Source organism: Nannobrachium achirus (assembly GCF_963921795.1).
Source record: "Nannobrachium achirus genome assembly, chromosome: 3".
NCBI classification, from domain to species: domain Eukaryota; kingdom Metazoa; phylum Chordata; class Actinopteri; order Myctophiformes; family Myctophidae; genus Nannobrachium; species Nannobrachium achirus.
This window is the reverse complement of record NC_137812.1, coordinates 47860815-47873302: the sequence shown is the minus strand read 5'-3', so window position 1 is coordinate 47873302 and position 12488 is coordinate 47860815. Positions and strand designations below refer to the sequence as shown.

The 12488-nt window shown below is 42.1% G+C and overlaps 1 protein-coding gene across 1 annotated transcript; it reads left to right on the top strand.

The window, feature by feature from the left end:
- Positions 1-7857: 7857 nt before the first annotated feature.
- LOC308282300 (neuropeptide Y receptor type 2-like) lies at positions 7858-9598 on the top strand (the record flags this gene model as incomplete). The annotated part of the gene is made up of 2 exons (XM_080722647.1): positions 7858-8421; positions 9083-9598. The coding sequence occupies 2 exons, from the start codon at positions 7858-7860 to the stop codon at positions 9596-9598; spliced, it is 1080 nt and encodes a 359-aa protein (XP_080578773.1).
- Between the last annotated feature and the right edge of the window lie 2890 nt (positions 9599-12488).

Genomic DNA, 12488 nt, shown 5'->3' with positions numbered 1-12488 from the left:
AAAAAACACACCATCCATCATGTGAATAAAAAGCAATAGATCACTCTACATGAATAGGTCAATATGATCATAAAGATCCAGAAGGATAACCTGCTCACTCATGACAAAGAAAGACCAGGCTTATGCATGACTAAATACTCCACCAGCAAATGAAATCAATCAATCAACACAACACATACAGTTACATTCCTGTATTTGTTTTCCTATATTCCAGTTTGTAGGATCTGGTGGGAGAAACATGAGCCGAAGGCCGCCCCCTGGCTGAATGATTGAAATGAAATTCATGTGTTAAATACTTGTGAACAAAACCAACACACAGCAATTATTGACTTGTAGAAGACAACCTTTTCCAGTTAGATTTGTTATTGGGCCTATATGTGTATAATTAATTCTGCACAGAGAAATTGTAATGTATGCTATAACCACATAAATACAGCAATAGCCTCTTAACCCTACATGTACACTGTATATATTAAAGTATATTATTATACAATTCTGAATGTTACGTCAAGTGAAACACATTTTAACATGTAATATATTGATTCAAAGGACCAGCGCCAATGATTCCTTACTGCAGCATCAAGGAAGTCATGCTTTCTCCTACAGAGCCTTAATTAGCTGTCGGAAACGGTTCCAGGATGGCAATCAAAAGTCTGCGAAAAACCAATAAAGCCTATCAGATGCCCTGGCTTGAGCCTTGTGCAAATACAGGTAAAAGCTCTTGTTTATAATAAAGGGTCACTGCTCTTCTGTCACATTCAAGGAGCTATTCCTGGAGAGAGGCATGGTGTATGGATTGAAGAAAGGCTGAGGCTCAACACAGATATCAGAGCTCAGACGTGCAAGTAAAAGCAAGTAAAACATTAGTACAATCTTCTTCAGTTTAGTAATAATACAATAAACACTGGGATAAATGTCTATACAAATTTGGTTCCAGTAAAAGGCCAGTCACCAACTATAACCAAACATTGAAAGATGTACAGGGTTGCCCCCTTGTGGCACTCCAGTAGAGTGCTAGTGGCAGTCACTGGCAGCAACTCATGGTTATCTTGAAATGTTCAGCATTGGTGAATGTCATCAACCCCTACTAGTTAAATCACAGAAAAAAGACGTAATGGTAAAAGTTGTTTTAGTTGTTTAAAGGGTGTGCCATAGTTTTGTGTCTATGGAGTTAACATTACTCTAATAGACCCCCAGGTGAGGTTATAACGTTCAAATTTGCCTTCCCTGTTTATTTTTGGTTTCTTCCTGAAAGCTGAAAGCCTCCGAGTCAAAAGGCCTGATCAAAAAACACTGATTTAATGACATCATGGCATGGAATCATGGCACCCCATCTTTAATAATTGAACACAGCTTTAGAGTGTGAAATTAGTGTGTCGTTAATATAACTCTTAATTGAACTGTTAACACTGGGGACTTTAAGTGATGGTACAGTATGTACATACAAGTAACACTCCTAACAAAGGTGACACTTTGTTTCCACGAAGAACTATGACTACATATTCTAGCACAACTGTTAACAATGAATCTACTAATGTGAACACTTACAATTGTACCACCTGAGGTGTGATGGTGTCTGCTAACTGCTCGGCAAGTTAAGAATAGACAAACTGCAGCTGTGGGCTGCTGAGGCTTTATTAAAAGTGCACATGAAGGGTAAATACGGCACAGCAGCGACGGCAGTAATTGTGATGAATTGGCAGGCAGAGAAATGGTCGACCAGGCAGGTCAGACCATTAGCACTGGCCTCGAGAAAGCTTGCAAATACAAAGTTAAATGGATTCTACTGAAGGCTGGAAGCTAGTATTGAAAAAATATTTTATCATTGTTTGAATGCAAATTTCCAGTTGATTGCTCCCAGATGAAGTTATACAGATTGTGATGATCCGTTTGGGGAAATCTCGCTTTTGCGAACGCCCATCATTTCGACCGGAGGGTTAGCGACTCACTCCACGGAGGTTATGGTTAGGGTGAGGGTTAGAGTCGGGTGTCAAAAAGATGAGATGTAGTAACAGCGACATGCTCCCGATCCGTGGATTAGACCCCTGGCCACTAGAAGGAAACAGGCCTTACAGGACACATCCTTTAAATGCCAAAAGAAAATACACTGAACGTTTGAATTGAGTTTGAGGGAATGATTCTATGCTGCTGTATATTCAAGGTCTTAACAGACATGGCAGGATCAGAGCAAAGGATAAAAGCCTAACATTTACTTCACATGATCCTGATGCCGTTTCAGAAATATAACAGAAAGGGATATTGGCTTATGTGAAAAAGAATCAATAGTCATTAAAAGACACGCCCACAGATGTCATGAATGGAAAGGCTTAAACGTTGGAGAGTGTAAGAATTAGAGCAGGGAAAAATGAATGAGCAATTCCTTCAAGAAGCTACTGTCACCCCACCCGGTCCCCTGGAACAGGCCCTTCCTCCATGTGTCTGGCCAGTTCATTCCAGCTGCTCACAACCAATTCAAACCTAGAAAGGTGACCAAGTAAGGGCATGACACCCTCTTACCTTCAGGACATGATCCAGCCCTACAGTGCACTCCTTCCCACACATTTCCGTCAGCTCCAAGCCAAAACGGCAAGATGACTCCTGACCCTTCTTCCTCGTGGCTCCTTCCCATCTTCTGACACTATCTGAAAACGCATCTCTTTAGACTCTACTTAACCCCTTACGACCTTTTTTCTTTCATCATCATTCAATATTTGTTGCCTATACTGTAGATACTAGTGATGTTGATCACTTGTTCACTGTGTATGTTCTTTTTCAGCAGCATTGGGAGCTATAGTACAACCACAGTTTTTGCCGTCTTGCAACCTAGGACCAGATTGATTGATTGATTGATTGATTGATTGATTGATTGAATACTGTAACGTTTAGCAGATTGAGTGGGGAAGTTTGCCTCCAAACGGAGGGCGAACCCAATTCAGAAGACCAGGTAAGCAACAGGCAATGCTAAGAGAGCTAGCTTGCTTAGCAGAGCGAGTTGCGGCCGGATCTCTTGCAGGATTAGGGTTGTTACACTACCCTCTCCTCACAGAAGCACGCCCCCTGCGCTTCACTGCCACCCAGCCGGTCCCTCACGTCCCTCACGCGAGGGCATGCTTTATGGGTCTGCCGACTTCTGACACCAGTGTAACGTTTAGTTGACTGAGTGGGGAAGTTTGCGTCCCCCCAGGCCCCCACTCAGCAGACCAGGCAAGCAACAGGCAATGCTAAGAGAGCTAGCTCACTAAGAGAGCTAGCTCACTTAGCGGAGCAAGTTGCGGCAGGATCTCTTGCAGGGTCGTTACAATACTTGGTTTATTAGCAGTTTGAAATAAATAAATAAATAAATAAATAAAGGGAAAAATCTCAGGAAAGTGCAGTTCAATACAAGGTCTGCTAAGAGTATTTTAAACCCAAGAAAGCACTATGGCTTGTTTTGATGAATCGAGTACAAAGGACCCCAATGGAAGCAAGTTGTTTCCATTTGGGTCCTTTGTACTCAAAATGTAATGCCAGATAAATATACAATACTATGCAAAAACATCATATAAACGAGTAGAAATTGAAAAAGAATAATATGTACAGTACAGTATCTGAATGACTACAGTGTTGGCATCTGAGATGCTCCACTGGAGCAGTTGTGGAAGTGCTTTGCTCAAGGGCACTTCAGCGGTGGCTATTGAGTGTTCTTTATTCTTATCCTCACAGATATGAACGCAGACCAACTCGCCTCTAAGCTAGAAGCGACCCTGCCTGTCATCCGCTCAGTCAGTGAGCAGTTCAAAGACCCTGAGCAGACCACCTTCATCTGTGTATGCATTGTTGAATTCCTGTCACTGTACGAGACTGAGCGGCTGGTCCAGGAGCTGGCCAAGTGCCGTATTGACACACACAACATCATTGTCAACCAGCTGGTTTTCCCTGATGGAGATAAACCATGCATATTTGTAAATCTGGGCATTCAAAGCAGGAACTGTCTGAACAGTGTACACATGCACATTCCTAGCCTTTAGGCCACCACTGCCAATCCAATCCACTTCATTTATATAGCACTTTATAAGATAAGAAACATACAACTATAACGTAATAAAATATATGGGGTGAGAGGTCCAAAACTAATGACCTCTGTTTTACTCTCATTTAAAATGTAAAACTTTATAGCCATTCCAAGCCATAATGTCATTTAGACATTCAAAAAGGGGTACCAGGAGGAGCTGTTGTTGTTCATGTTCAAGTTTAACAGACTTAGGGGACAACAAGGTCAGCAAAGCAAATGTAGGCTAATAACAAGTAAACGCCTTTAATGGGTCAGTCAGTGTTTCCTGCTCAGTATTATTTCACAATGTGTACCAGAGGTGAAGTGGGGCGTTTACCAGTGGAGCTGGTGGATTAACTCAATTTCCAATTAAGGGCCACGTGGTTGATATCAAATTAGCCAAGCTTGACAACAGGTTGATATGAATCAGATAAATGGTCCCAGTTAGATAGGCTCCTATCATGGTTGCTCTCATACAGTCATGTTAATGATGTTGCTTTGTATTTAGCCTGAAATCACCTGCCTACCTTCTTTATTATGACACTTCAGCTTCACATGCTGCTGTGAGTCCGCTGAGTCTGTGGCGTTGAGATAGAGAGTATGTGCATGCATCAAGTGAATGGCAAATTGAGTGGCACAGTGAGTGGCAAAGTGAGTTTAACGTCATTGCAATCAGATAGGACTTTTCTGTTTGGATATGACACCGTCATTTTTCAGGGCTAGGTCTGTCACTGAGTAGGCGTCTCCGCATTAATTTCCAGGTATGATGATGTCACACGCATAGGCTACCCTCTATAGCCCTACATGCCTTTTTAATCCCAATCCTAGTGAAACAATTGGTTTTGTGGTTCTTAAAGTGGCGTCCGGGGACCCCCAGCGGTCCTTGAAGGGTTAGGGGGTCCCCAACGCAACTCAATGGCGCGCTGGTCTAGATCGGCTACATCAGCTGCTAGGCCTATTTTAGCCGATCTAGTCGCGAAATTAGACCTTTCTCCCCATGGGTTTTCAGATCAAGGGGGCCCTGATCAAAGGGGCCCGGGTCTGTTGTCTTTGCGTGATTTAAGCGCAAACTACAATGATTAATCCACAGTGGCAATCATAAGCTAATAACTGTGGTGAATAGCCAAATGAAAAACTACAGGGCAGGGCTCTGTGCATTCGCCTATATTTAATTTGAGACAAATAGATGAAGCAAAAAAGCCAAAAGGTGCAACAAGAATCAACCATGACAGCAATTAGAATAGCTTCCAGCTCCTTGTTTTATTGCTGCAAATAGCCTACATTCCTACAACAACAAGCACTACAGAACTCTGCAGCTGCACTGAGGCGCTCCAACACAAACACTCTGAGGCTTCCTACAAATAGTAAAGTCATTGATCCAAACCAAGAGGCTTGGAAGAGGCATGAAATGAAACCATGTGACTTCCATAGAATGAATTGGACGACACCCGCCCCACCTCCTTCTCAAAGGACAAGGAGGGGGTATTAGTGTGAATGCAGCCTGACATTAAGCTTCACACTGTTTGTAACATCAACACTACGCTTCTGTTTCACCAAAACACACAATAGGCTATCTCCTCTCCCACCGACATCATGTATTCATTTATCTTCAGCCGTACAGACTCAATTTGACTCATTTTACCAACATTTACAACATCAGTGCTGTATTAGTTAACGCTGCTCCTTCAGTACAAACATGCATTTGTACACGTACACATATTCATCCTCAACACATTCTGCAGCCACATCCTCTGTATAAAACACTGCCAATTCATTGATCCTGTTGATAGAATGTTGATAAAAAAGCGCTTTAGGACCTGAAACTTACTTGAAGGTCTGTGAAACGTGATCGCTGCTTTCTGTGGCAGAATCTGTAGGTGCAGGCGGCTTCACTGTTTTAAAATATTTGCTCAGCGATGAGCATGTTGCACCAGCAACATAGCTTTTTTCCTATATTCCTTTTGTTTCTGTGCTCCTGATTTTGATTTCCTCTCCCTATGTTTCACCTGTTGTGTTGACAAGACAACTTGAATAAATACTAGCTGGTCTACACTTTACCCCGGATGTTTATGATTGGCGCCGCGCTGCCGCTTCCTCACGAGTCACGATAATGCGAAAATAAAAGCTTTTGTAGCCTACTGTTGTGAGGGGGCTCACAGATTAGGAAAGTATGGACCCCTGAATATATTGGAAATGACAAAATACATAAAATCGATTCTAGTATGAATATTTTTTATCTAATGAAAACAAAATGTATTTGGGGCCCGTGGGTTTATAAAACCCACCAACCCTATCAAATGCTTAGCCTATCTACTCACACAACAATTGCAAAGTTTGACAACTGCTATTTAATATAGGCCATATTGGAATATTTAGGTCACCACCATTTTTATTGTAGCCAAAAGATTCCGCAGCCAAATCTATATAGGTATATGCTAATATTGGTGTAACAGAACAGAACCAGGACGCCCCGTCTCAGCTTCATCTGTCTCACTCTGGTCAACACGTGCACATGCAGTGCTACACCTTTCCAAGTTTCCAAACTCGGCAGGCAGCAGCAGACAGTGCGCACAAGTCCAGACTCCGTTGCGCGCTAATCCACGGCACTGACGCACGCACCCCTTGAACATTTTGTGAAAAGATGCCATTGATTTATCGGGGACTTGTTATTTAATTTGGTCAGTTTATTGCCAGAAACTCATGGAGCTGCGAGGAAGCCACTAAACCAGATTGGGGACTCTCTCTCTGTGGCAGCAGGAATGAGGTGAGGTGCTGGTGAGTGCATGTTCATCTGGACAACAACAGGCATTTCTTAATTAAACTATCTGGCTAACTGGCTAATAGGCTACCATGAATAGGCCATTATAACCATTCAGATATGAGTTTGTCAAAAACAGGTGAAATAGTATGAATTAACCAAAATAATATGTATGGTTAATATGCAAATGAAATATGAATCCAGACACGAATCCATTGATATGATTGTTATTCGGGGAAGTTATAGGGAGTTATAGCCTATCTTTAATGTTGCTGTCCATTATACAGATGTTATTTATACATTTATGAATTTATATATGGTCTCATGTTATTAATTACAATGACACAAGTCACTGCTGGAGAGGGAGGCATGTGGAATCCTTTTATTTAGCCTATCAACATACTACTGGGAGAAAAACTGCATGCATGGTTCTCTTCAGTGCAGTCAATTTGATACATTTTCCCTTTGTATTTATGAATAGCTCTCTGAAATTGGCATATAGGCCAATTTATTCTTTATTAGGCCTAAATCATTGATTTGGCTTTTTCCTCATTGCATGGGAAAACATTTAGATTAGATCACTGTGGAAAACATAATATAAAATAGATAGGCCTATATGTAAACAATAAAATACGATTTTCGTTTATTATTATTAGTATGGGCGGATCCAATAAAACTATGACTTTAAACACATATTGAAATTCCACTTTGGCAAACCATTTAAAGAAAAATGCATAATATTTTATATAGGCTAGTTGGCAAAAAAGGGAAAAAAAAGTGTTAAGCCTATATTTCAGCTTCACATTATTGTTTTTATATTCAATGCTTGATTGTCATATTTGGTACATACTCATCCTTTAAGGAAGAAGTCACTGCTCATGTTGATTTGACAATCTGTGGTATGAGAGCCTCTAATTTAAATTTCCTATTATGATTCATTGCTTTTACCAAGTAGAAACAAGGGGATAATGAGTTCTGTGTCATATGTATCCTTAGGTCTAGATTGTGGAGCTTATGGAACCAGGGCTGTCACCGATGGACACTGCATGTCAACTGAACCTGCACTGAAATGGAGGATTCTACATTTGTGGCCAATTCCTCCAACTGCTCGGACCTAATCCCATTTTGTGGCGAAGGCTTTTTAGAACTAGACGACAGCACGCAACTGGTTGGCGTTCAAGTCGCCCTCATCCTCGCATACAGCACAATCATATTGTTTGGAGTCACGGGAAACTCCCTGGTGATGTATGTCGTCTACAAGTTCAAAACGCTGAGGACCGTCACCAACTATTTCATTGTGAACCTGGCCGTAGCCGACCTGCTGGTGAACACTCTGTGTTTGCCGTTCACGCTGGTCTATACGCTGTACGGGGAGTGGAAGTTTGGCCGGGCGCTGTGCTTCCTGCTGCCCTGCGCCCAGGGCATGGCCGTGCACGTGTCCACCATCACCCTGAATGTCATCGCTCTGGATCGCCACAGGTGTATCGTCTACCACACCGAGACCAAGATGTCCAAAAACACATGTGCCGTGGTCATCGCGGTCACGTGGGCCGCCAGTGCCCTTCTGGCCAGTCCGCTCGCCATCTTCAGGGAGTACGGCACCTTTGACCTGTCAGCGGAGCAGTCTATCCAGGTCAGGGGCGTTGTTTGGGGTCATTTGCCCACTAGGGGGGAGGGGGGGGGGTCCTAGTGTTCACATTTAACCTCAAATTCAGTTATTTTATGCATATTGTCCCCGACTCTGAATTGTTTTTGCAGGTTAATCTGATTTCATCGCAGTCGATGCTCCTCCATCTACATGCTATTTTAGGAATAGGGCTTAAGTCAGGGGTCTTCAACAGGTACCCCTGGTACCCCTTTTTTATATTATTCTGAGAACTTTAAACGAAAATAGCCGATCTACAAGCTCAGTCACAACGCCTTGCAGCACGAGGCGTTGTGAGCTTGTAGATCGGCTATTTTCGGCAAAGAGGTTTGGTGTAGAGGGGAAAAAGAGCAGACTAAGTACAGAATGAAAGGTCAAGTTTATTAAGTACTGATGGTTCAAGTGGTTAAATATCTGAAAACACAAATTGACATGAATCCAAAATACACTGATGATTGTGCTGTCAAACAATGAAACTATAATGGAATTTATGAAAAGGTTGTGAGGGTCCCTGCTTCATTTCTCTCTCAACTAAGGGGTCCTTAACTAAGGGGTCCTTGGCCTGAAAACATTGAAGACCCCTGGCTTAAGTGGTAACTTATTTTTTGCCACCCCCTATTTCTTTCTGAAATTACGCCTCTGTACGCAGGTGTGCACGGAGAAGTGGCCAGGGAGTGACAGGGACGACGGGACCATCTACAGCATCACCATGCTCCTGCTTCAGTACTGCCTGCCTCTGGCCATCAACTCCTTCGCCTACGTCCGCATCTGGAACAAGCTGAGGGGCCACGTGAGCCCCGTCGGGCGAAACGACCGCCACCGGCGCAAGAGAAAGACCACCAAGATGCTGGTGACGGTGGTGGCGGTGTTCGCCGTGAGCTGGCTGCCGCTGCACGCCTTTCAGCTGGCCATCGACATCGACAAGAACGTCCTCGACATGAAGGACTTCAAGTTGCTTTTCACGGTGTTCCACATCGTGGCCATGTGCTCCACATGTGTTAACCCCATCCTGTACGGGTGGATGAACAGCAGCTACAGGACGGCCTTCCTGTCCGTGTGTAAGTGCGAGCAACCCTTCAGCTGGAGGCCAAGCAGCATCTCCAGCCGACAGTCGCAAGGTGACAAAAACATCGCATACGCAGATTTCACAGCCACCAAAGTCTGAATCGCCGTCAGACAGTCGGAAAATGTTAACACCAGTGATGATCATTTTGAGAAAAATGTGTAAACCATGTTTGGACACTGGAACATTTGAATGGAGAGCGGCCAATTTGTTGGTCAGGATGCGACGATAATCTGTGGACATTCAGTTTAAGTGTTAAGTGTTACAGCAGTATTGTCAAATAATTTATAATTCTGGTACTAAAGTGCTTTGTTGCAGTACTCTATGGAACCATTGAAAATTGCAAGAGCTTATTGTTTACTAAATTAAATATTAATGTGCTTGTGTTGGGGGACATTATGTTGCCAGTGTAGATGTTATGCCCCTTCCGTAGGTCCAAGCTCCCTCTTTAGCCAGTCAACATTTAAGAGGCAGCCACCAGGGGCGTCTAACTTTGATTTGGGGTGGAAGGGCACATGTTTTAGAATCAGTGTCCTGCCGCGCACATGTTTGTTTTACACATAACATATCCATATCTACAACATAACATCAGATGATACTTTATTTAAACCATATCTTCAAAAGAAATCCACCACTCGAGAGGAATCAAGCAGGCTGGACTGTCCGACTGACAGCCACATTCCAATTCCTCACATTCCTGCCTGTTCCTCGTGCATGTCATGTTGTTTAGATGCTGCTGTATTTCTCATAATATGAGCTGTTTGACAGCCCACACCGTGCACAACAAACAGCACGATTGTATAAATAAAGATCAACCCATTATTGTATTTGCTGCTTCAGTAGCTTTGATCACTGTTATCCAGAATGATATATATAATAATATACGTATATATAAATGCACTTCAGTGTCTCTGCAAACTCTCAAATACCTGGAACGCGCCCGAGTCACGTTAGATTTTAACCACTTTAACCATTATTTTATGCTTTAACTTTAGAAAAATAGCAGATATACAAGCTCACAGCGCGGCACCGAGTGCCGCGCTTGTAGATCTGCTATTTTTGAAAAATCGTGAAAATGAGTGCAAGTCTTTGAATATCTTTGACCCGACTTCTAAATCCTTCCTCTAAATCAGTGGTTCTCAAACTTTTTCATGTCAAGGACCCCCAAAATTGCAGGTATTTGGCCACGGACCCCCATCTCAAAATATGTTGTTCCAGGGACCCCCCAGAAGCAAATATTTGAGTTACAAATGTTCGCTTTTAAATAGATATATTCAAAGACTTGCAAAAAAAAATAGCAGATCTACAAGCTCGCAGCGCGGCACTCGGTGCAGCGCTGTGAGCTTGTATATCTGCTATTTTTCAATAGTTAAAGCAGTCAATAATCCTAGGCCTAAATGGGTTAATCAAGTGGGAAACTTTCACTCTCAACCTGTTCAACACGCAGGCAGGCACGTTATGTTTACATTTTAGGATATGAGCACACTGATCAAAGTTTCGTCGGCTCTAAAACATCCCTTTTAAGTCTGCGACACGGTACAGCTTTGTACAAGCCATTTGTACAAAACCATATGTGATGAAAATATAGCTATTCATCTGAACATGACTATGTTTGAAGGTTTGTTTCGGCACAGTGTGACATGAGAGCTATACAGTCACCATGGGATCTGTCTGCTGTCTGGTCTATGGATTTATACAGGACCCTAAAATAGGCTGCCTTGTTAGACAGGCGAGAGGAGTTCCTGGCTGCCACTAATCAGTAATCACCGTTTTAAGTAACTGTCTTGCGTTCAGTCAATTGAATAGTCCTTCCTGTTGCTTGCACGGTGCTGCTTGTAAACCCTCCCCCCTCCCACACACATAATATACAGACTTCATTATGGATTATTTCACAATGGACCTAAATTATGAAATATATAACTAGCTGAGAACACCAACTTCAGAATTGCATTTTAATGACATGTGGTTAATCTGGTTATATGTAATGTTTTGAGAGGTATTGAGGGGATTGGGTTAATCAAAACCGGTTATTGTAAAGTGTCAATAGCACTCAGTTATAAGCATAGTTCTCAGATTCAAACTGATGACATGACTAGACTGATCTGAGAGGACTGATGGAAAAAGAGCAAAATACTGATGCTCTAGCTCCCCCTGCTGACAGCATTGTCAATGCAACAGTAATTACTTTCCTCTGGTTGTGCAATAATCTAGTAGCTACTGTACATAAAAAGGCAAGCATATCCATAATGAGAAAGAGTGAAAAATCCCTTACCTTTTCTTTTAAAAATATAAAGTTAGCAATAAAGCAAATGTTAAAGGTATATTCAGTGATTGTATTTCATTCAAATACAAATATAATTGGTACATTTTCCATTCATTATCCTCACTAGAATGTGTGCTGACCATATAAGGACTTCCACCAGGGCCTGTGTTGCGAGCACAGCTAGATTTGGTTTTCAGAGGTGGCCAGCCAGTCCTCGACCAATCAGGGTAGAGTATGGCCGTAGTTATGTTATGATGTTTAGTTATGATGGTCAAAATAAAAGTTTTGAGAACCACAGTCGCTCTGAATTAAGGACGTCTGCTAAATGCCTAGATTGTAAACTACTGAACTCATAAAATGCCACAGTCTGGTAGTAAATCAGTATCATACATATCCTGAAGCTGGAGACGTAGGCCTACCGATATTCAGTGAGGGTCTAATGATCAAAACGAGAACATTATAATGGTGTAAAACATCTATAAAAAACTAAACATTTCCACGCTGTAAGGCCAGTAAGGGAGAAGATGACCCCCGGCCACTTTCATTATCACTGAATACACCTTTAAAGGAGCTATAGTAAACTTTTTCTTGAAAAACAGACGCTAAAATAAAATTAATGTTTCGAAAATATTTTATAAAACATTAAGCTTCATTTATGTGTTTCCATTCAAAAATGGCCACAAAAAGCTTACAAAAGCTTACAAAATTATCATGAGAAAATTAGTTGAA